This window comes from Phyllostomus discolor, chromosome 5, assembly GCF_004126475.2.
Source record: "Phyllostomus discolor isolate MPI-MPIP mPhyDis1 chromosome 5, mPhyDis1.pri.v3, whole genome shotgun sequence".
NCBI classification, from domain to species: Eukaryota; Metazoa; Chordata; class Mammalia; order Chiroptera; family Phyllostomidae; genus Phyllostomus; species Phyllostomus discolor.
This window is the reverse complement of record NC_040907.2, coordinates 4,189,527-4,213,144: the sequence shown is the minus strand read 5'-3', so window position 1 is coordinate 4,213,144 and position 23,618 is coordinate 4,189,527. Positions and strand designations below refer to the sequence as shown.

Genomic DNA, 23,618 nt, shown 5'->3' with positions numbered 1-23,618 from the left:
CAAGGAGTGGCTGGTCAGACTACAGAAGAGCTAAAGATCCACCTCGGACAAAAGTCATGGGTTTTACCAAAAAAAATGCTGAGTTGTCCCAGCTTTTAAAAAAAAAGCGATATATTCAAATATTTTGCAAATATTTAAGTACCTGCTATTTCCCAAATACCATGCCAGGTGCTCTGTGAAGGGAGAAGTTCTAGAAAGCTGGATAAGGGGGTGTTCCCGGGCCCCAGTGAGCGTGTGGTTTGGTGGGCGTGATCAAAATAGTCTCACAAATAACCAGAGCACTGAGCAGGCAGAGAGCATATGCAATCACGTTGACAGGAAAGGAGACGGGGACCCCGGGACTGAAATACGTAAGGCCGGTGCGGGGAACAGCATGCGACAGGGAGGGGGGGGGGGATAAGCATCTTCCGGAAAGTGTGCGCATGCCAATTTGGCTGAGCACATGGCAGTTATAAGGGGAGCTAAGAATTGGAAAGATGGGCCCTGGCTGGCGTAGCTCAGTGGATTGAGCTCGGGCTGCAAACCAAAGTGTCGCAGGTTCGATTCCCAGTCAGGGCACATGCCTGGGTTGCAGGCCATGACCCCCAGCAACCGCACATTGATGTTTCTCTCTCTCTTTCTCCCTCCCTTCCCTCTCTAAAAATAAATAAATAAAATCTTAAAAAAAAAAAGAATTGGAAAGATAGGGGAAGGACAGAAAATAAAAAGTCTTAAATGCCCACCGGACAGCGTGAACGTAATGTGTTAGGTGAGTGTGGTTCTTCAGGGTCTCTGAGCCGCTTGAGAACATCTGTACGGGTGAGATGAACTTGACTTCTGTTGCCCGTAACGAGGGGAGCTAGGCATCCAGAGAAACCCGCCTGGCGCAGGACAGCTCAGCTGCGTTTAAGACATCTGTGTAACGCATGACAGGGCTGGCCGAATCGCCAGGAAAAGCCTCAGAGCCCCGACGTAGGAAGAAAGCATGACTCCAAATAGGTGAGAAAATGATGAAACTGGCGTCTGCTCTGAGGGCCTTTGCCAATTCCCGCTGGCCGAGAGCGGGGGTCAGCAGGCTCTAGCCCAGGGGCCACGCAGAGCTTGCCACCTGTTTTGTAAATAAAGTTTTATTGGCACACAGCCCCACCCATTCATTGACTCAAGCCCAGGGTTGCTTTCACGAGACAGGGGGCAGAGCTGAGTGGTTGCAACAGAGACCACGCAGCCTGCAAAGCCTAAAACGTTTACTATCTGGCCCTTCACAGAAAAGCGTGCTGAGTCCTGGCCCTGAGTGCAAGTGGAGCAAGTTTGTGGGATTTGAGAGACCAAGCCAAGAACCTGCATAGAGTGAGATGCCGCAGAAAAAACTGCATGAGGTTGGGACCCTAAAAGGTGACACCCTCAGTGGATGAACTAGGCAAGTGTCCTCCTGAAGAGGGAGATGAAGGGCACACAGTCCTGAGCCCCTTGATGACGTTTTGTCAACGACGGACCGACCACGTCTGTGACGGTGAGCCTGTAAGACTACAAAGGAAATGGAAATTTCTGTCGGCTGGCTACGTGGTCGCCATGGCAACTCCCTAACACAGCGCGTCCCTCCAGCCCCCCACCCCAGTCCCGGTCCCTCCCGAGCTGGAGGTGGCGCCTGCGCAACCAAAGCCCCTGCGCTGCCCCTCGTGAAACCACACGGCCCCGACCACGGTGCACAGTACCTGATACTTGACCATGACCGTGAACAACTATGTCACTGGTTTATATACTTACTGTATTTTTACCATTATGGTGTAGTGTACTCTTTCTGCTAATAAAAAAAAATAACAATAAAGCTTTGCTGTAAAACAGTGCGCCTGTTAACGCCGGCAGCAGCGCCGTGTATCTTCTGTTGACCGTCTCTTGAAAATTGTATCATTTTCTCTTGTGCTTGATGTAATCTCGCGTTGTTTGGTGCCAGGACGCGCCGCCGCGGGCTTGCGGCCCGGGAGCGACCGCAGCCTTGCTGCGCCGCAGCCTGAGCCTTCGGGGTTCGCGCGAGCCCACTCCCGCGTGCGTGCGCGCAGCGTCGGAACCGCCTGGCCCGCGTTTCTCAGAGCGCGTCCCCGTTGGCAGGGGGTGCGTGACGGTGCTTGCTTGTTCACACCTTGGCTGCGGTGGAAAGGAAGGAAAATTCCCCCTGACAATTCAGAAGTTCGCCCTCTCACTGGGTGGTGGCCCAGCACTCCTCACCCAAAATTCAGTTTACTCGAGCAAGCCCGGCTCAGTGGCGCTTGGAGGAGTCCGGCAAACAAACACCGGTGTTTGAATCCCACAACAGAGATCCAAAGAGTACAAGTTTCAAATCAAAAACCACACAATGCATGAGGAAACAAGTTACTAACAATAAGACGAGGCAGAAAAAAACTGACAGCAGTAGACCCACGGAGACTGCCGATGTCGGAATTTTTAGACACCGAACATAAAATATTGTGTTTACTCCAACAAAGCAAAGTTCTAGAGAAGGACACAGAGATGACCAAAAACCAAATACGGTATAGAAACATGACAAATATAATCATCAGTATCGTCAAGTCGATTAATGTTAAGTAGCAGACATAGTTAAAAGAGAGGAACAGCAAACTGGAAAATGAATTTGAGGAAACTACGCACAGCCCAGCCCAGAGGCAGACACAGAGCATGCAAAGCAGTCAAGAGACACAAGGGAGGGCGTAAGCAGGTCTGGCGCTCATCCATCGAAGCTTAAAGGAGGAGGCGAGAGAATGGGCAGGAGGCAGAGGAAGTGATGCCCGGCCATTTCCTAGAGCTGGTGAAACACTATAATCCCCGGATAACCCATAAACCAACTGTAAATAAACTGTAATGCGCCGACAAAGAGAAAGCCTTTAGAGCAAAGACAATACCCGTAAGAAAGGACAATTAGACGGCAAGCTAATTTTTCATTCAGGAATGGTATTAGAAGACAGTGGAATAACACTTTCAAAATTCGGAGGAAAAATACTTGTCGACTTAGAGTCATATAAACATGAAGCTATCTTCCAAGGAGGGTGAAAAAAAGACGTTTTCAAGCAAAGACCGATAGAGTTTTCAACCAACAAATCATCCTCAAACAAACGTTCAGAAGAAATACACGGTAGAAAGAAAACGAACCCTAAAATAATCTCTGAGGGAGAAGAAGGAATGATGGACCGAAAAGATAACCTGGTTACATCTAAATAAATATTGACTGTCTGTATACACAATAATGATAATGTCCAGTTAGTGGTGCTAAAGAGAGATTAAAATTCTACCGGGGAACATGCAGATTGGGAGGCAGTTGTGTGAGTTACCCTGATCTTAAAGTGTTCCTTGTGCTTTTTTGGGAGGGCCACACTATTATTAGCTTTAGACTCCGCTGCGTTGAGTACGGATTTCACAGGCCTCCCACAAGCACTAGGAAAGAAAACCGAGCATCAGCCGGGGCCCAGGCTGGGCCCGCAGCGCTGCGCAGCTTTTCCCAGGGCCCGGGCCGGCCTCCTCCGCTCTGGGCGCCCGCGGGCGCGCCGAGCGCACGCTAACTGTGTCCTCCGCCTGGAGGCCTGCTTCCCGAGCAAGGCGGTCTGCGACAAGTACCCGACGGAGAAGCCCTGGTGGAAAATCCGGAACGTGGAGTTAGAGCTCGGAAAGAAGACGGCGCTGTGATCAGGCGTCGGCGCCATTCGCATGGAGGTGACGGTGCATCGGAACGAGTCGGCCGGCTCAGCGACCACAGCCGGCGGCTTCCGAGGGCGTCTCCAGCCCAGCGTCCGCGCCAGGGAAGCGCAGGCGACTGCAGAGGACCGAGGAGGTTTCCGAGCCGTGCCACTAGCAGTGTCAGCGAGGTCAAGGGCAGAAAACTTCAAGGCACTTGTTAACAGGTTTAAATGCTTATCTTACAGATAAAAAATTGTTCTCGTGGATGCTTGATGTCGGCTGAGAACGCCCGGCGCTCCTGCTCCCGGCCTGTTCCCCGGTTCCACCGCAGGAGGCCGTCAGAGGCGCAGGCGCCGCGGGCCGTCTCGATCACACACATAGGACTTTATTAGGAAAAAACTGCCTCCTTTAAAATATCAGTCACTCGTAATCATTATTTTAAGAAAAATGTAATCAGGATTTTTGATTCTGTAGTCTTAGATTGGCCAAGGAAGAGGTCAGAAGAAATTATGTTGGCAAATGTACTGGCCAAATTGAACTCATATTAGCCCACACTCATCTAACTTTTATAATAGATTTTGGTTCATCTCTTACTTTGTAAAAAGAATATTAAACCTAAAGCTCTGCCCTGGCCAGGTAGCTCAGTTGGTGAGTGTGTTGCCCTGATACACCAAGGTTGCAGGTTCGATCCCGGTCAGGACACATACAAGAATCAACCAATGAATGTGTAAAGAGGTGGAACAACAAATCTCTCCCCCCCCCCGCCTTCCTCTCTCTAAAACCAATAAATACATTTAAAAATTTTTAAGCCTAAAGCCCTGAGTTGTAGTGATTTCTCCAGTGGATATTTGTAACTTTGGCAATGTTGTAGACACCAAAGGATTTACTGTACAAGACCATGAGCCTTGACCTCATCCCCCAAACAAGCCGCAGACTCCGTCCCCGTTGCCCTAAGTGGGTGAAGACCAAGGGGCTGACCAAAACCCTGCGTTTGTTTCTCTCGCTTCTCACCTACTTCACAGTCACTCCGAAGACTGGCTCGAGTCTGCACCCCGGAGTTAGAACCCACGCCCCAGTCAGAAATGGTAAGTCAGAGCTAAGAAAATAACTTAGCACCCCAACCCAACGTTGTAACGGTTTTGGTCACACCGTGTCTAACAGCAACGAGAGTGACCTCTCCCTAACACAGAAACTGGAGCAAGTCACTGTCCACGTCACACGTTGTCGGTGGTTCTCCTAAGCTTTGGCACGGAGGGTGGACTTCCCAATACAGCTGATACAGTCGAGTAAAACCTGGCCTCCGTGTAACCTCTCCGGGCTCATCGCTGACCTCCTTGTCAACGAAGCGGACTCGGCCTCCTCATCTCCCCGGCTCATCTCCCCGCTGTGAAGCACCCTTCTGCTCTCAGTGTGGACCTCACGTGGTTTGGAAAGGCTCTCCCGGCCCCGCCTGGGTTGGCGCCTCCCCTCGTACTCCCCGGGCATCACAGGCAGCCTATATCCAACTCCCTGCACGCTCGCCCACGCCCCCCGCAGCGGCAAGTGCCCCGAGGAGTGGGACTGGGTCTCTCCTGCTCGCTGACGGGCACCTAGCGCGGACGGGCCCGTAGTGGGAGTTCAACAGATACGTATCGTCGGGTGGACGAATAAAGTTGTAAATACCAAGAAGGGTTCGCATTCACTCAGCTCTTCTCAACACTCCTGTCTCCAGTCACGGGGCGGGTCTCATTGTCTTAGCTTTCCAGAGAAATGGCAAAGCTGTTCACAGGTAAAAGTTCTGAGGGGACTTTAAGTTTATGCACAAATTAAATTTATTTTTTTTTCAAGGAAACATGCCAATGGATGGTGACGAGTGTGGGCTTCCAGATGAATGCTCCTCGACACAGGGCCCCTTGTCACCTGCCCTTCCCGGAGGCCAGAGATGCCCCCTGCCTGGGGCAGGTCTCCCGGGGCCTGCTGCGGCCTGAAGGTTCGTGACGACAGAGTCATTTCTTTGGCTTAAGATTTTACAGCCTCTTAAGTGGAAATAACGCAGATAAAGCAAGACATTTTATCTTACAAATCATGTGTGCTGCTGGAATTTAATGAAACAACTTCCTTGACCAATCTAATCATACATCCTAATGAGCAATAGGGAATTCTGGAATCTTGCCATGAAAGGTGTCCAAACACTGTCAAAGAATATATAACAGTAACAACGAGAAGACAATATGGATAAAAACAGCGAACAGTTATTAAACCCTGAGGGGTCAGGCTGTGTCCTGAACTCTTTTACACGCACACTCGCGTTCTCCCGCCCGGGGAGCCCTCCGGAGCGAAAACCACTGCTGCCCCACGTTACCGGCGGTGAGGTCACTGGCCTGAGCCACACAGCGGGTGAGCTGGGACGCACACCCAAACCCTCCGACTCCAGGGTTCGGGCTCTGCATCGCAGGCCACTTCTCTGATTCGACTGGTAGCCAGAATGAAAGAAAACACGTTGCCAAAGGACCAGTTGGGTAAAATCGCGCCAAATTATTTCAGGGCTCATTTCCAAGGAGTAAACAGCTTCAAAGCTTCCTTTTTAAAAATATAACAACTTTCTTTTCCATGTGCGTCGGCTCAGCCGAGCTACGTGCTGGGGTCTTCCACAAACATAGCTCATCTGTGTCGGTGGCTACAAAGGGGTGACATATATTTCTGAAACCTCTCAGTGAAGAATTTAGGCTGAATATCATTTATTTATTTATTTATTTGGCGAGGGACTAGAGCACACCCTACCGGCCAGCTGATTGGAAATACAGCAATTGCTTGGGAGAGACTGTTCACATTGGAAGATACAATCAGATGAATGTTTAAAAGAGATTTGAAAAAACTCTCTTGTAAACATCCACACATTCAATTAATGTATCTGTGAGATACTAAAAAAAAAATTCTAATGGTTCTAAGTTCTAGACACAGCATAGAACTAGAAATACAATAACCACCAACAGTTCCAAATGTGTATTTGGAGAGCATTAGGTAAATGAAAAGTGGCTGAATTAAAATTAAACCGCTATATGAACCACCTCTCTAAAATTCCAACTAAGGAAAAGTAGTTTTAAAAAACTGGTTAAACTAACACATAAAACATTAGATGGATCAATTAAACCCTGCCTGCTCGGTCCTCTCACAAGCTGAGTATACTATAGATATATTTTCTTTCTTTCTTTTTTTTTTTTTTTAGGGGAAAGGTCAGGAAGGAGGAGGAGGAGTATCGCCAGTTACATAAGGGAAAAATGGAAACTGTAAAGAACTCTTCTTCTGTGCAACTTTTCAAATGGCTGCTAAAGCTGAAAGCACAGCTCATGGGTGAGTCTCGGCGCTTACCAGCCTGCGTGTCTCCAAGCCATCCACGAAGTTTGCCAGCTGTATAAATGTGTGTGCCTGTGCTCAGACGTGTCCGAAACATAAAGTAGCACACGAAACCAACAGATCGGTAAGAAATACAATTCTTAAGAAATACAATTCTTCATTCCTCCGTCAAGCATATTTTTTTCCTGCACACTTACTTACAAATTAGTTTTTTTAAAGTGCATAGTTACATTTCATTGTAAATGGACAAAAGTAAAGGATAATGATGTCGATAGTGTGTCTCAATTTTAAAGATTTCTTTGTTTAGAAGGAGGAGCACACAAACTTTTATAATCAAGGAGAATAAACACCAAAATGTGTATATCCCTGTGGGATTCAAATAATACCAACAGGCACGTTGGGAGGAGTGGAAAGGCCCCCCGTGAGCCCCCCACAGGGCCGAGGGGCCGCTGGGGGAGGGGAGGGGAGGGAGGAGCAGCCCTTCCCAGAGCAGAGGCTGCGGTTCTAAGGTTTCTGAGCCAGAGCCTCCCTCTTGTTCCCACTCCAAGGACAGCTTCTTCTTACACTGGAAGAAGGGCAAGTCCAAAGTAACGATGTGGGTCAACACGATGTGAGTCTCACATTTTAGATGTTATGTTGAGAAAGTGTTTTCATATTAAAAACGATCAGCCAACATAAATTCCTTGAGAAGTGGCCTCCCAATTAAATGAGAGGTGCAAAAAACCCACTTTCTGACTTTATATTGCTTTCTTACTGCAAGCAATTGAGAGCAAGTTAGGCTCAGTAGGAAGAGTATTTTTTTCCCCTAAACCTCTAGACTAGTGTCCTAATGTTAAAAATCGGTGAGAATGATCATTTGATACGTGCAGTATGCTAATATTATCTCAAGTTGCTTAGCATTTTCCTTTCCAACTCTTCCCCAAATACTCTGTTATTGACATGTCAGTGGTATAACCAAATATCCGAAGTTCTCTATTAGGTCAAAGATTTGTGGGGTGCACGTCAGTATGAGTCTCCTCACATAACTCACTCACAGCTGAGAAAGCCGTACTGTACGAACATAATGGTAAGCAAAATTCAGTAAACTGTCAGCTATACCTGCTTTCCATCCCAACACATCATGGTGTTTATTTTGCAAGTTTAAAATCGAGCAGAAGAAAAATCAGATTAACACATTACTCACGTGAATTTATGATTTCTGATCATTCACCAGAACATTAGCATATCCTACAGCTCACAACCGTATAGTGGGTATCCTGCTGATCCTCTATTTCTAAAGAAGGGGTGTGTCTGATGGTTGCTTCGGTGATTATCACTGTTTTATGAATAGGGGAATGTGAAAGCATGCCAATAAGGCCGGCATGAATTACAACTGTATTGTAGCAACCTGAAATAGCGTATAACTAGGGTTCCTTTCCGAGGAAACTGGAGCTCAGCAAGGTCCCCATTCAGTAAATGCTTCACTGTGAGCTCTGAAAAGCTGTTCTCTGGCAAGTGTTCCCGCTGGTCCTTTTTTTACACTGATAACGGCATAGGGGTGAGCCTCCCACACGGACGGAACCAAAATGGGGAGGGGACCTCATATTCTGTGAGTCAAAAAACCGAATTTGGTAAGAAAACCAACAATCGGTTGTGACTAATTTCCATCGTCCTACAAGAATACTAAAGGAAAGGCAAAAAGTAAGAAGTTAACAAACACACGCACAAAACAAAGGTGGAATTGCTGGGACGGTCGATAAGCGGCAGAGATAGATAGGAAAATAGCCCGAAGCCTCTGTTGTCCGGAAAGGGCTGGTCAGGAAGGAGAGAGGCTACACTGCTAAACGTTCATTTATCTTGCAACTGCAAAAGGGCAAAGGGATTCTTCAGATTTTTTTGGTGTGTGCCTACGTGTGGGTGGGTGCGTGTGCTTAAGGGCCTGCATTCACAATTAAGCCTTTGAATTAAATTTAAAAGAATGTAAGCAAATAACAGGGGAGAAAAGGCAAATCTTGTCTTGGAGGGCAAAGTTAATAGTTAACCTGACAGTGAGGTGGGAATCTCTCGTTCCCTACGTGCAGCCATCCCGGTCAGGCGAGGCTAAAGGTACAACGGCTGTCTGTCCGCGTTATTGCTGAAAGGCAGGCGGGGACTCCAGGGAGCCTTGAGAGGCAGAGGCGGTCTCCAGCCTCTACTCTGTAGAGAGTACCGTTCCGGGGAGTTGCTCTAGTTAAAACTGGAGGGTTTCTGTCTGTTTGCTCTTTTTCTCACTTCAGTTACTCTTGGTTTGTTATCATTTGTATTATTTATTTTACGGTTAAACTATAAGCCTAAAGTTGCATCACCAGCGCCCCAATGAACCTCCTCCCGCGGGCTCGCTGGCGTTTGGTCCTCTGCAGCCAGCGGCTGCCCCAGGGCCAAGGGACAGGGAGGCCCGAGAGAACCTGATAGGTAACCTTGACTCGGGGACCTCAAGGGGACGCCACGTTTGGGGTGGAGGTGCTCCTTCTGGAAGCCTGTGGGTGGCCCTGGCGGGGTCCACTGCTGCCAGGTCACGTGGTCAGGGGGGCAGTGGCTGGGCAGCCCCTCTCTCAACTCTCCCATGGGAGAGGCATCAGCCGTGTGGCCTCGGGGCCCTTAAGGGTCTCATACTGTCCCACACCGCTCATTGTACCCCCCACAGTCTCTCATTGCAGGGGTCCCCTAGGTCCCACGCTGCCCCTCACTGTCCCTTGCTCTCCCACTGCCCCATGCTGCCCTACACTGTCGTACTCTGTCCCTTGTATCCCACACTGTCGCTCGTTGTCCCAGGTGTCCCTTGCTCTCCCACACTGTCTCTTTCTGTCCCACGCTGCCCCACAATGTCCCAGTCTGTCCCTCGTTGACCCTTGCTGCCCCACACTGTCCCACACTGTGCCACACCTGGCCCTCGCTGACCCTCCCACGCTGCGGCCTGCGGGCATCGTGGAGAGTGGGGCGGCGCCCGCGGGCAGGGGAAAGCACGCAAAAACCGTCCCCACGGCTGGAAATGATGGGAAACGGCGCGCGAGGCGCAGCGCCGCCTTGGGGTAAGGCAGGAACCGCAGCAGGAGCCGGCCCGCCCCCACTCTTCTAAGAGTCGGTAGAAGGTGTTCCCGCGCTCGGCGGCGGCCTCTCAGGTCCGCAGAGCTGAGACGCGAGGCCGCGGTCGCCCAGATGCACCTCCCTGGGGAGACAAAGGCGGCTTCCACGCAGGCCGCGCGACGCCGGTGGACCCCTCGCGCGCGCCCGCCGCATTGCCCCTTTAAGGGGCCCGCGACTGGGATTGGCTGCCCGGAGAGAGTGGGCGGGGCCGTGACGTCACGCCCCGCCCGCTAGTTATAAAATCAGGCGGCGGCGGCCGGGCGACGGCGGCCGAGTGCGAGAAGGGAGTGCGAACCGGGAGAGCGGCTGCGATCGGCCAGGCGCCTGCGCGGTGTCCGGGCCCCCGGAGCCCGCGGCGCTGAGCCAGCCGGGACGGACATGCGCGGGAGGGCGCCGTGGGGCTGCCGCGGCTCCGCGGGGTAAGGGGCCTGCGGGCTACGGGTGGGGAGGGCGGCGCTGCGCCCCCGCCGCGGGCTGCGGGCGGCTCCGGACGCTGGGCGGGTCCCGGGGCGCGGAGAGGGTCGCCCGACGCGGAGTCTCCGCGGGACGGACGTGCGGAGGGAGGGCCGGCCGGGGCGGCGCGGCCGGGCCTGGGGGCGCCCCCGCCTCGCCGGCGGCGCACCGGGCCCCGGGACGCGCCTCGGCCCTGAGACTGCTGCGGAGGGCACGGGGCTTCGGAGCGGCTCGCAGGGTCCTGCGCCCGCGGCTGGCGGCGGCCTCGCGCGCTCTGCTTGTCCACAATGGAGCTGCCTTCTCCTGGCGCGCACCGGGTGCCCATCAACCCTGTCCTGACAGCCGCGGTGGGCGATCGCTGTCCGCGCGCCGTCCCCTGCTCAGTCTTGGCGACCATGGTCCTCTCCTGTCGGTGTTCCTTAATTCATCCCGTAGTTCTGTGCTCTGTTCCTCTCCTAAGAACGTGATTCTGCTCTGAGCGTCCTAAATACTGCTTCACAAGGGAAGGAACTGCAGAATTCTCTGTTCTAAACGGGAACGCTCTTGGGTATTTCCCGGTGTACGTGTGTATTTATGTATATATCATAGTCTTAGTGCAAATGAGATGACTCCTTAGCCATGATTGGTGCTGTGTGGTGCTTGCTAAGTCTTTATTAGGGTTTCGTCATTGCTTGAAAGAAACCAGTCTCTTACCTGATAAAAAATATGAATAGATTGTTAGTCATAAACTTAAGTGCAGTCAGAATAGAGACTGTAGCTTTAAAAGAGATGTGTTGGTGACTTTAGGTACACCTGCAACACAGGTAGGGCAGGACTGGTTTCTAGGCAACTGTCAGGGGTGAAGGAAGGTGAGGTTAAAACGTTTTTTTTTTCTTCTGGAGGACGAGTGTTCTGCAAAGTTTTAAGCTTTTGTAGATGTGTAAGAATACAGTGGCCATGTGTTTGTTGAGACTGAAACATCTATGTTCAGCATACCTAGTCTTGCCTTTTTAAAAACGGCCTTTTTTTTTTTTTTTGCATGTCTGTAATTACACGGTTTTAGGTGAAGTTGTATTTAAAGGGATCAAAGACCAGCTAGGTACCCATTTCAGGGAATGACCAGATTTTGCTAAGACCAAAATAAAAGTTGGTTTCTTGTTAACATGCTGACTCTGATTGTTACTAGTATGTTATCGACCAAGCTTTTTTTTTTTCTTTTTTTAAAGAAAATACATACAGGTTTTAGCATGGACTCCAGCACACAGTCCTCCCCCCCCTTCACACAGGTCTGTTTTCAGCTTTGTTCCATCGGGTACTCGCTAATAGGTGAGGGAGGTCTTGAACAAACAATTCATAAACTAACAAGTACTAGATTGTAAACCCCTTAAGGGCAGGAGCTCTGCTTGGGATGGCTCCTGTCACATGCACCCTTGCACAGAGTTAATTATTGATAAGAGATTGCACGAAAGCATATTTTACATTTTAAAGCTCGGCAGGATTGCAGCGGTCACTGATAAGGGTCGCAAAGCAAATCTGCTTTTTAATGACTGTTGGGGGATGTCCGGATCTTCAGACGTTGATAGTAGGCAGAATCACTGTTTGAACGGGTTGTTGATGCTACTTCCAGCTCCCAGGAGATACTGGTCAGTCTTTCTGTGAGGTTTAATGTACCGCAGACTCGAGTTTTTGTGTGGACACCGCTGCTTCTTGGCAGCTGAACCAGATATTTCCTTTCTGCTAATACCGACGGTAGCTTTTAAAAGCAAGTTGCTAAATTACAGGTACAATCGAACGTGCTAGAAACTGACCTGAATGTCTACATGCCATCAGGTTGCTTTAGAAAGGTGAGCAGAGGAGGGAGGAGGTGGTGCCAGGGTTAATTCCAGGAATTTGAATATCATAGGCTCCCTCTACCAGAGAAACCACTCTTCTCGCAATCTAAATACATTTGAATGGCTCCTTCATGGTCGGGGTTCCGGGGCATCCGCTGGCACCCGCGTTTGACCGAGCTCCGCAGAAGCTAATGAAGAAGGCACCAGGCAGACAGAATGCAGTCGCGGCATCTGGGCATTGTCCGCAGAGATAAACACGTGCTTTGTGACGGCAGAGAGGACGGGGTTTCAGGGCTCTGGCTGTGAGGTTAACAGAGAAGTTGGTTCGGAGGTAGGGAGAAGTTAGTGTTGGCCTCAGACTTCAGAAAGGAAACCAAAGGTTCTGTGAGTTAGAGTCGCTGCTGGTCCTTGAATCCAAGTCCTAACACCAGCAGTTTTCAGCTTTTTCATCTCATGGCACACGTTAAACTGAGGACTAAAATTCTGCCGCACACCAAAGATATGTTTTTGCCAACCTGACCAAGAAAATAGGTATAATTTTGATTCATCCACATCAGACCACTAGCGTTGTGTTGGCTATTGTCAAAATTTTTTTTTTATTCGACAACCTAAGGGGGAAGAGGTCAGTGCCGCTGACTAAACAGTCAAGTATTGAATGTTTTAAAAATTCCTGCGGCACACCAGTTGAAAATCTCTGCCTCATACCATAAAATTGGGCAATTACTAGAAGTCCACTGTATACATTTTTTTAAATGTGGGTCCCTGGCTATGTGGATTAGGCCTTTTCATCTCCAAAGTATGCCACAATTCAACAGGACGTGACAGTTTAACAGAGGGAACCATAGGAAGATACGAGTTAGGACGACAGCCCTGGCTGGTGTGGCGCAGTGGGCTGAGCACAGGCCTGCAAAGCAAAGGGTCGCCGGGCCCATTCCCAGTCAGGGCACGTGCGTGGGTTGCAGGCCAGGTCCCTGGTGGGGGCGAGTGAGAGGCAAGCACACACTGATGCTTCTCTCCCTTTCTCCCTCCCTCCCCCTCTCTCTAAAAATAAACACAATCTTTTTAAAAAATTGAAAAAAGAGAAGATAGTGCCCAGTGGCTCATCAGGAAGACCCACAGGCTGGGAGACTCAACGAGGTGGGCTGTGTACTACGCCCTGTGTGTGGGGTGTTCTCCTAACTTGGTGGCTGCCGCCTTTCCGTCCTTTGGGTTTTTATACAAAAAGTCACCTGAGAGATGCCTTCCCTAACCACCTGTTGGAGGTGACTGTGGTCTGAAACTGTGACTTTGACCGCTGCAGCTCTCGCCACTAGACTGAGGCCTCAGCAGGTGGCGGCCGCGTCGCTTGCACGCAGCATCGAATCTAGTCCAGGACGAGCACTTGGTCACTGTTTGTTTAGGAAAGGACTTCATCCTGGCCCTCGAAGAATGTGTGTGCTCGACACTGCAAACTGAGTTTTGTTTCATCTCCAGCTTTTCACGTGGCCGTCCTCCGCGTCGGTTTCCCCGGTTATAAACAAGGGCGTCGGGAGGAGACACGGGGCGGCCGCCTGCGAGGGCAGCGGCCGTGGAGAGGAGAGGAGAGGCCGTGAGCATGTGGCGGGGAAAACGCCGGTTCCGGGGCAGAAGCGCTAACAGGAAGGTGTCACTTCACTTCCTCCTGTCTCTGAAATGGAGATTATAATCCCTGCCTCTTCTCACGGGGATGTTGTGGGGATCAAGTGAGATAATGGGCTAGAAAGTGCTCTGTGATGTGTGGAGTGCTTTGCAAGTACAAGATGCCCTATTATGACATGCCTGCGGAGTTCCACTGTGGACCTGTCCCTGGGACCCGGGCCTCCCTGAGACCCGGGCCGGGAGCTCATACAAGAGCAAAGGAGGCCTGGGGTGGAGGGAGTCACTAACCCCCTCCGCCGGTGACGGCTGACCTGCAAAGTTGTGTCAAACAGGGCACTGCAGTGGATGGGGGTGTAGGGTGGTGGCAGGGGGGGCACTGGTGTATCATTAAGGATTGAGGGCTTCAAAAGAATTGTTTGAGGTAGTTACAGAATAGTAACGTAATGCCTTTTGAGAGGATAGAAAGGGCAAACCTGTAACTAATCACTTTTGTAGGAGAATCTGAGGAGCTGAAGTAGAACGAGAACTTCTGTAGGCCCAGGGTTGCCCAGGAAAGATGACCTCCGAGCCACAAACCCCCAGAAAAGCGCATCTGAGCCGTCCTACGAGTTGAGCGCTGTAGTGGGTCGGAGCTCGTCCTGGCTTCGCTGCCGAGTGGCTTGAAGAGGTGGCGTGGTGGGGAGGCTTGGATACTAGGCTCCCTGGACTAAGTCTTGCCCCACTGCTTGCCATACCCTCCCCAGACTTGACCTTGACCCAGTAAGGTACTGGCCTCTGCCTCCAGTTCCTCACGTGGAAATGAGAGTGGTAATAGTAACCCATCTCCCTAGAGTTGTTGAGAGGATTCCATAAGTTAGTGTATAAATAAAAGCGCTTAGAACAATGCCCATCAGGGAAGCGTCCGGTGGATTCGTTGTTATTTTTACTGGTCCGATGTTCATTATAACAACTCAGAGCCACCCTCTGGGTGACTTAGGTGCTCATTAAGTAAATTTGAAGTTTTGAAGATACGCTTCCCATCATTAGACCACCGAGCTTGTTGTCACTCAAATTAGAGCAGAATCGACACGTCTCTTACAATTAGAGCCCGACTGCACGCGTGTCTAAAAGGAGCGATGTTTCTCCGTCCCCTGCATGCTGCCCCTGAGTAGGGTGCTCCCAGGGAAAGGACACAGGGCCAAGTCCGAGCTGTCGCGCCGACATGGTGTTGGGGACCAACGGAACCAAAAGGCTATTGATAACTGTGGAGGTTGAACGGGTAGGTTTTGTTAGCCTGCCCTTTCGTAATACTCAGCAAGAAGAGATTCTGAACTAGTCAAGAAATCGTGTCGCTTAGCTTTGATTTGGACAGTCTGGAGATAAATCACTGTCCTCGTTGCCGCAGCGTCTCCCCACACAAACGGGGCATCAGGTCCCCGGCGTGCTGAGGACCAGTGTCGTCCACGCAGGGTCCGGCTGTACTTCCCTCTTTACCAAAACCATCCAGCTTAGCTTGGATCCGTTCATGAGTATTTTACTTGTGTTTTAGTGACATAATGTAAACTGCTAAAAAGTCACCTATGTTTTTATTTTTTTTTTCAAAGATTTTATTTATTTTTAGAGAGAGGGGAAGGGAGGGTGTCTCTCACACGCCCCCAGCTGGAGACCTGGCCTGCAACCCAGACATGTGCCCTGGCTGGGAATCGAACCTGCGACCTTTAGGTTCACAGGCCGGCACTCGATCCACTGAGCCGCCCAGCCAGGGCTAAAAGTCACTGTGCTTTTCATGTGAAGGCTGTTTGTACTCTTCCCAGTGGCAGGGTACAGCAAAGGAAATAGCCCTGGCTGGCCCCTCTTTCCGCTTCCCCCAATCACAGCCCACTGGAAACCCTGGGAAGAAGCCCTGGGCCGAGGCCTTTGATTCTGAAGCCTTTCGCTCTCGGTAAACAACAACCATCGGAAACACCTCCAGTGGAGATAAACATCAGATCAGAACACTTTGCCATATTATTAATAAAGGTTGCGATTCTCTGAAAGAGGTCATCTGAACTTTCGGTGTGTCAACCGGCTGGGCTGCCAGAGCTTTAGACACAACTCCTAGTAAAAGTGGTGGGGTTTTGTGTTTTGTCTTGTTTTTTCCCCCAAAGGTGATTATTTGAGAGATTTTCAAAGGAAAGATAAACAGGCAGGTGTTGGTTGATTTGGGGAGGATCTAAAACCATGGGATTCCTCACGTTCCTAAATCAGTTTCTTTTTACACGTTTTGCCTCTCAGTGTAATTACCTTATATGTCCCTGGGTACGGGAATGGTTATGTAGGTAATTGTTAAATGCGGCTGAAAAGACCATTTATCGCCCTGAATAAACAGAAATCAGGTTCTAAAACCAGATTGAAAGAAGGAAATTACATCACACTCTTAAATAAGGAAGCGCTGGGCAGAACTGGATGAGTCGAGGGACAAAAATGTGCCCCTCCTCCTCTTGTGGGTTGCTTCTTAGATTTATTAATGAGATCTGGTGGCCAGGTAAGCAGATCTAGGTTATTGTCTTAAGGTGGCCTGGTTTTTTCGGTTTCAGAGAGACTGTCCTCCAGGTAAAGGCCTGGGAGTTCACCTTAATAAAGGACGTGCGGTGTGCTCCTTGGTGTAGCTTTTTTGTTTTGTTGGGGGTTTTCTAACAGCAGAAACACAGCAGACGCCTGGCAGTCCCGAAGAAACCATGTGTGCGGGGAGGGGAGGGGAGGGGAGGGGAGGGCCGCCCGGTCTTAAGTGAATACACAGCGAGAGGAGCCAGCTCGGAAAGCCACGCTGTTAACCGTTTACGCTCCCAGTTCTTCCCCAGGCTGCGACCTGTCCACGTTAGATGGGTTTGGGAAGTGGGTTTGAGGAACGTCGGCTGCTGCTACACATCCTAAACGCATTCCTCCCAGTCCTTCGCTTTTTCCCTCGGTCCTTCGCTGACTTACATTACCTGTGAGAATCGTCCACGTAGTTACTTTTTCTTAAAAAAAAATAATGAGATGAACCTTTTCGCAATATCCATTCAGTAGCCATCAGACATGAGTGAGGCCAGGCCTTCCGGGGGAAGCCAGGCCCCGTCCCAGAAGGTCCAGAGGGCGGGAGGCTAAGGGCGCCCTGCGCACAGCCGCCGGGGCCGCTGGCCCTGCCCCACGCCCTCGTGGAGGGACGTGAGCTAGGAGCTGGCCCTCGAGGGGAAGCCGAATTCTGACAGATTTGGGGAAAAGAGGAGCAGGTGCTTGACACAGGTGGACGGGGGCTCGCGGTGGAGGCGCTGGGGGTCGGGGTCAGAAGACCCAGTAGCAGGTCTTTTCTCCGGCGGCAGTCAGGACCCCCAGCCTACCAGGACGGTGCGCAGAAGGGAGGGGGACTCTGGGGGCTGCGGCTCAGGTTTAAAGTGGTGCCTCTAGGAAGTGTGACCCTCCCAGACCCTGAACCGGTTGGGGAAGGGGGGATAGGGCTCTGGGGGTGCCAGAGGACCCCACCCCCCCGCCCCGTTAGTGCAAAGACAACCACCAGACAAGGGCAAGCGCTGCGGGGAAGCCTGAGCCAGCGCTGGAGTCGGGGTTGGGGACTGTCGGTGCCGCGGAAGCTGCGGAGCGGGTCGGCACTGCGGCGGGGGCGGGGCCGTGGGAGGGTCTGAGAGGACCACCTGGAGAAGCATGGTTTTAGAGAGTATTTTCCCCCTTGAGTGAAAAAACACTCATGTGATGTTCGACAAGAAAAAAGTAGTTCCCATCTGGGATGGGACTTGAACAGCATTTTTAACACACTTAAAAGACTAAAGGTTAGTTCACGGATTTTAGAAAAGTTACCATGCCTAAGGTTATTTAGATCCTGGTGCGGACCACGCAGCCGCCTGGATTCATTAACATTGGCTTTCACATTTGCATTTCATGACAATCCCATCTTGCACTTTTACAGGTGCTGGTTTTCCTAAGAGGTGTATTTTTGCCATTGCCTTCCTAATTCATTGTGAGGCAGAGCTGGCTGCACGGTGACAAGGAGTCACCGCAGCCTCACGGGGCGCTTGAGCAGCGTTTTCCTTTCAACCCGAGCAAGGCCCACCCCGTGGGTCGAGCCCAAGGCCCCGCCCCCGCACCAGGAGCGGCTGGTGCGCACTCAGACTTCTGCGAGTGGTGCAGACACACTCAGTGGTTTCGCGACCTCAGTTTACCCGCCGTCTGAGGCACGCGAGTGGAAGGCTTGTGTCCAAGCCCACGGCGGGCTGCCCTCTGAGCCCGCAGTCCTGTCTTCTGCGAGAAGAGCCCATACGCTCGGGCCGCCCTCCTCGCGGCGCCCGTGCAGGCGAGTAGGAAGCTCCGACGGGTTTCATAACCGGCCCATTCACAATTCCCCATTGAAACGGGGAGGCAGGTCACCTCCTATGAATGCACAAAGACGCTATTGTGGCCAGAAGTGAGCTGGCTCCGTGAGCACAATTCTTTTCAGACTAAAAAAAAAATTTTTTTCTTAAGAAAGCTAACAAGTAGGTGATGGAAACAATGAATAAAAAATAACTTTTTCTAGAACATGTAAATGATTTTAAGGGACCCCTGGAATGTAAGCTTAGGACCGAGGCAGGCCCGCAGAGGCGACCGCTGGGCGCCGGTCTGTGGGAAGCTCCGGGAGGTGGCACCGGGAGGCCGGCACCTGGGCGCTGCAGCCTGCAGACAGGTGGGGCTGGGGCCCCCGGGGTCCCCGCCGCACCCGCCTGTAACCTGCACGGACAGTCTTCAGACAAGCGCTCCCTCCTTCCTCTCCCGCTGCCCGGCCCTGCCGGAGCTCCGGGGTGCTCAGCACACGCCTCTCCTCCGAGCTCCCCGGCTCGCGGGAGGTGACAGATTTGTTCCTAAAACAAAGAAATAACCTGTGCTCCCCTGCCCTCACCGCCGCCCTCTGCGCACCAGCTCATACACTCGGCGACAATAAGAAAGTGTTACAGTGTCTGTTCTGTTCGCACCTCTGAAAGGTCATTGTTACACACACAGTTGACAAATTATGTCCTAAATGTGTCCTAAGCCTGGCGTAGATGCTAATTAACATTTGCACGGATGCTCTCATGGCGAGGGAAAGTGAGATTAAAAAGAGGCTCTGGGGACGCCGGGCCGCACCTGCTGAAGAGGGAGGGGGCTCCTGAAGCCGAGGGTCAGTAGGTCAAGGAAGGGTGCTTCCCTGTCGCCCGTGCTCGCCGCGGGCTCGGCAGCGGGAGAACGTGGAGAAGGCACCTTTATGTCCGTCTCTGAGGGGAAAGAGGAGGCTGCCCCAGGCCGCCACCAAAGCCAGTCACCTTGCAGAGCCTGGTTTTTACAGGGTAATGGACATCAGTATCTCCGTGTATTCCTTTATTCTTGAGCAAGTAATCACCGGAGAATGGTCTCGGAAACGCAGAATCCAGACAAACGTCGGCCGTGGGCTGACGAGGTGCCAGTTGTACGTACAGCCGGTCGTCGGCTGGAGGCGCCGGTTTCCGTGAATAGGGGCCTGCAGCAGGGGCCACGGGGGCTCCCGGAGGCCGGGGGTGGGTGCTCAGAGGCGGCCAGCGGGGGTGTTGTTGACTGCGGGCCCTGGCACGAGGGGGTCCGCTCTCGCCGGCCACGGGTTATTTCTCCCTTTGCTCCAAACGTTGCAAATCTTGGATCAGGACTTCGGGGGCAAAAATTACTTTTAATGTCTACGTTTCAGTACCTTCACAGGAAGCACGAATGAGCGTAAAAATGTCAGACTTAAGCGGAAGTCTGTAATTAAGTTTTTCCATTCGGCACCCCGGAAATTCTCCAGTAACAGCCGTTGACAGGTGATTCTGAATTGTCCCCTAGGGACCAGAAGCTGCTGGCGGACTGACGCGCCCCGGGGTCCCGGCGTGAGCACGATGTCCACCGCGGGAGTGGCTGCTCAGGAGGTTCGAGTCCCGCTGAAGACCGGGCTGCTGCACGATGGGCAGGCCATGGGCAGCCTGAGCACCTGCTGGGGCAGCCGCCGGGAGTTCGAGAAGTGAGTGCGGGACACGCCGCCTGGCTCTCGCGGGGCATGAGAAGAAAGCGGGAGTGACGGCTGCCCGTTTCTGAACAAGATGTCTTTGTGTCATTTCAGTCACTTTTTAAACATTGACCCGATAACCATGGCCTACAGTCTGAAGTCTACGGCTCAGGCGCACCTGATGTCTCTCGGTACGTGTCCTGTGGCCCCGGGCCCCCTCCCCCCGGGAGAGGGAGGGGCGGCCACCGCTCGCCGGTGCCCCAGCGGTCCCCCAGCGGTCCCCCAGCGCTGCTGTTTGAGAGGAGGACGCAACCCACGCTCCTCCGACAGCAGTCTGACCCCTAGTGGCAACACGCTCCGAAGAGAGCCTGCTCTCCCCAGACTCGTCCCTGACCCGAGTCCCCGAGTCCCCACCAGATCCACCTGTGGAGGCTCAAGGATTAGGCTCTTATCCCAGCCGGGGTACACACGTCACTTTCAGAGTCCCCGGGGGAGACCTCTCATCTTTCTTACCCATATCGAACGCCTGTTTGAAAGGGATCAAGGAGTGAAGATGTTGATAAAGCCTTAGAAAGGCGTGTTAGACACCCACAGCCCTTGTAATGTGGACACTGCATGCCCTAGGTTTCCGCAGGCAAGCCCACTCGCCCCAGTACCGCCCGGGCGCGAACTGCGGGGGCTTCGTCCCGTCTTGCGCAGCCCTGTGCACTGGGTAGGGTCGCAGCTCGTAAACGACCGGGCTGCCGTAGTCTGGCATTCCCGTAAATTACATGCTGTCCACCTCCTGCGAATCTTGCCCACGTCACAGAACCTGCCGGAGGGGGGGTGTGGGTGTGTGCCGTGCACATGTCCGGGGAGATAGAAGAGATAGTGTGTTCTTTGAACCAGATCCTGTGCGCGCTAACAATCTCCCGGCTCTAATTACACCCGTGGCGGTTGCCCGGGCGTCCTCGGGGTGATGGCGGCTGCCATGGGGGCAGCAGCCCTGGGAGCCCAGGCGGCCGGGCGGTCCTCGCGCAGGGGAGGGCCCCGCTGGTCCCTGACTCACCTTCCCGTTCTTTCCAGGGCGCGCGGCGGCCTCTGCTCCGACCAACGGCCACCGCCTCGCAGGGCAGGGCGCCTGTCCAAAGCCCGCCCTGCCCCCTCTTACTCTTCCCACGAGTGAGAACTTGGGACCCCGCGACGAAGACCAAGTCGTAGGTGGTTTTAAGAAACTCTCGGTAAATGGGGGGTGTGCTCCCACGCCCCCGCACACACCCATGAAGACCAGCAGCCCGTCCCCCTTCCCCTACCAGGCGCTCGAGCGGGGCTCCAGGCCCCTGCCCCCGCTGCCCATCTCGGAGGGGCCCTCCCTGGACGACACGGATTGCGAGGTGGAGTTTTTCACCTGCTCCGACACAGACTTGCTTTTGGAAGACTGCGCGCCTCCCGACTTCAAGTACGGCGTCCCCGGCAGGCGGAGCTTCCGCGGGTGTGGCCAGATCAACTACGCCTATTTCGACACGCCGACCGTGTCTGTGGTGGACCTCAGCCAGGCGTCCGACCAAAACGCAGGGGGGCAGCACCCAGACCCCCCTCCGCCCCAGAGCCACCGGCGGTTGAGGAGGTCTCACTCGGGACCAGCCGGATCCTTCAACAAGCCGGCCATAAAGGTGCACGGCTACGTGCACAGAGCTTCCCCGAACTCCGATGAAGACAAACCTGAGGTCCCCCCCAGGGTCCCCATACCTCCGAGGCCCGTGAAGCCAGATTACCGAAGGTGGTCGGCCGAAGTGACTTCCAGCACCTACAGCGACGAAGACAGGCCTCCCAAAGTGCCACCGAGAGAACCTCTGTCCCGGAGCAACTCCCGCACGCCGAGCCCTAAAAGCCTTCCGTCTTACCTCAACGGGGTCATGCCCCCCACCCAGAGCTTTGCCCCCGACCCCAAGTACGTCAGCAGCAAAGCTCTGCAAAGACAGAACAGTGAAGGGTCTGCCGGCAGGGTGCCCTGCATCCTGCCCATAATCGAGAATGGGAAGAAGGTGAGCTCCACACACTATTACCTACTACCTGAGAGACCGCCGTACCTGGACAAATATGAAAAGTTTTTTAGGGAAGCCGAGGAGGCGAACGCGAGCGCCCCGACGCAGCCCTCACCTGCCGACGGCGGCGTGGGCTCGGCCGCGGACAGGCTGGACCCGAAGCCCAGGGCGGAGGGGGGCGGCCACGCGAAGCGGAAGCACTCGCCCTACGTGGTCTCGCCCTAGGCCCCGGCACGTGGCCCGGTCCAGTCCGGCGGGGGCCCGGGGAGCGGGGCTCCTCTGGCCCTTTCCCAGCTTGCCCGAGGTTCGCGGGAGACCGCTCCCGGCTGCGGAGCGAACTGTTGAACTCCGGAGAGGGGCTGAGCGGTGCTGTTGTGCGGAGGGCCCGGCTCGCCTCCGGCGCGGGAGAGGTCTGTCCAGGTGCGGAGACGCACGGGCAGGGCGGGGCGGTGCCTACGCGATCGTCACGGGCCTACGTGTACACGCGTGGCGCAGCCGTAGCCCCGGTAGCAGGTTCGCCGGCTAGCGACTGCCTTAGAGTGATTAATATATATTCAGGCCGTGAGAACTCGCGCTGGAGGAGGACTCCGGGCAGCCCGGAAACTGAGCACATGGAAGAAAACACAGTATTTAGATCAGAATCCTAAAAATTATTTTTGCTTAGTAGTGAGTGCGAAGATTTCTGGCTCTTCGGTCTGTTATATTTTGTTTGGTCTATTTTTGCAAGCAGTCTTCTCCTGGGGCGCGGGGTGTGCGTGCATACAGCCGCTCGCTGTGGCTGTACCCACCTAGCGGAGCAGCCCCACGCGCTCCAGGTTTCACGTGCCGTGCCGCCGAGGGCGGGGCCCGCAGTGTGTCTGGCAGCCGCACTCTCACCTGTGCATGTCTCACGTCTTGGAAAATGAGAAGATAGTGCAGCATTTTCCCGCCATTCCTGCTTCGCCCCACCCACCGGACGGCCCGCGGTCGCAGGCGCCTCCCGGGGCGGCGGGCCGCAGTGGACTCAAAAGGCGGACTGTTGACGCCAGGGCTCGGGACGCCGCTTTTTAAGCAACGATGGAACGCTTAGCTATGCGATGGAGAGTTACTGTGTGGGGGTGTGTGGTGGGGTTTTTTTGTCGTTTTCTTTTTTTTTTTTTTTTTAGACTATTAATAAACAAATGCAGCACAAGCTGGCCTTGTGTTGCAGGTTCCTACCCAGTATTTCCTGAGGATTGTTTGCTTTTTAAGTAAAACACTTCTGACCAAGAGCGCAATCTATGTCTTACTACCAGAGGTCACATCAGCATCCTTCTGCTTTGCAACCTCACGGCTGGCCGCCCCGCCCCGCCCCGCCCCGCCCCGCCCCGCTCGCCGAGACGCACAGCCCCGCTCTCACTGCCACGGCGCCGGCGCGTTGGTCTCGCTTAGGCCCGCGGGAGGTGCTCACTGGCGCAGGCGCACTGGCGCCGGCGCGCCGCTGCGACTGTCTGGCAACAGTTATCGGGGCTGTTTACGGTTTAAGCTGCTGAGTGATTATTTGAGCTATTTAAAGCTGTATTTTAGTCTGAACTAAATGAAGGTTAAAACATGCTTTAGAAAAATGCACTGATTTCTGCATTATGTGTACAGTATTGGACAAAGGATTTTATTCATTTTTGTTGCATTATTTTGAATATTGTC

The 23,618-nt window shown here is 53.1% G+C and overlaps 1 protein-coding gene across 1 annotated transcript; it reads left to right on the top strand.

Annotated features, from left to right (window-relative positions):
* Positions 1-10,340: 10,340 nt before the first annotated feature.
* On the top strand, positions 10,341-23,208 carry ERRFI1 (ERBB receptor feedback inhibitor 1). Its single transcript, XM_028512937.2, has 4 exons — positions 10,341-10,496; positions 19,773-19,947; positions 20,047-20,123; positions 20,998-23,208. Exons 2-4 carry the CDS (start codon positions 19,826-19,828, stop codon positions 22,179-22,181), a joined length of 1,383 nt encoding a protein of 460 aa, XP_028368738.1. The 5' UTR covers positions 10,341-10,496; positions 19,773-19,825; the 3' UTR covers positions 22,182-23,208.
* The last annotated feature ends 410 nt before the right edge of the window (positions 23,209-23,618 follow it).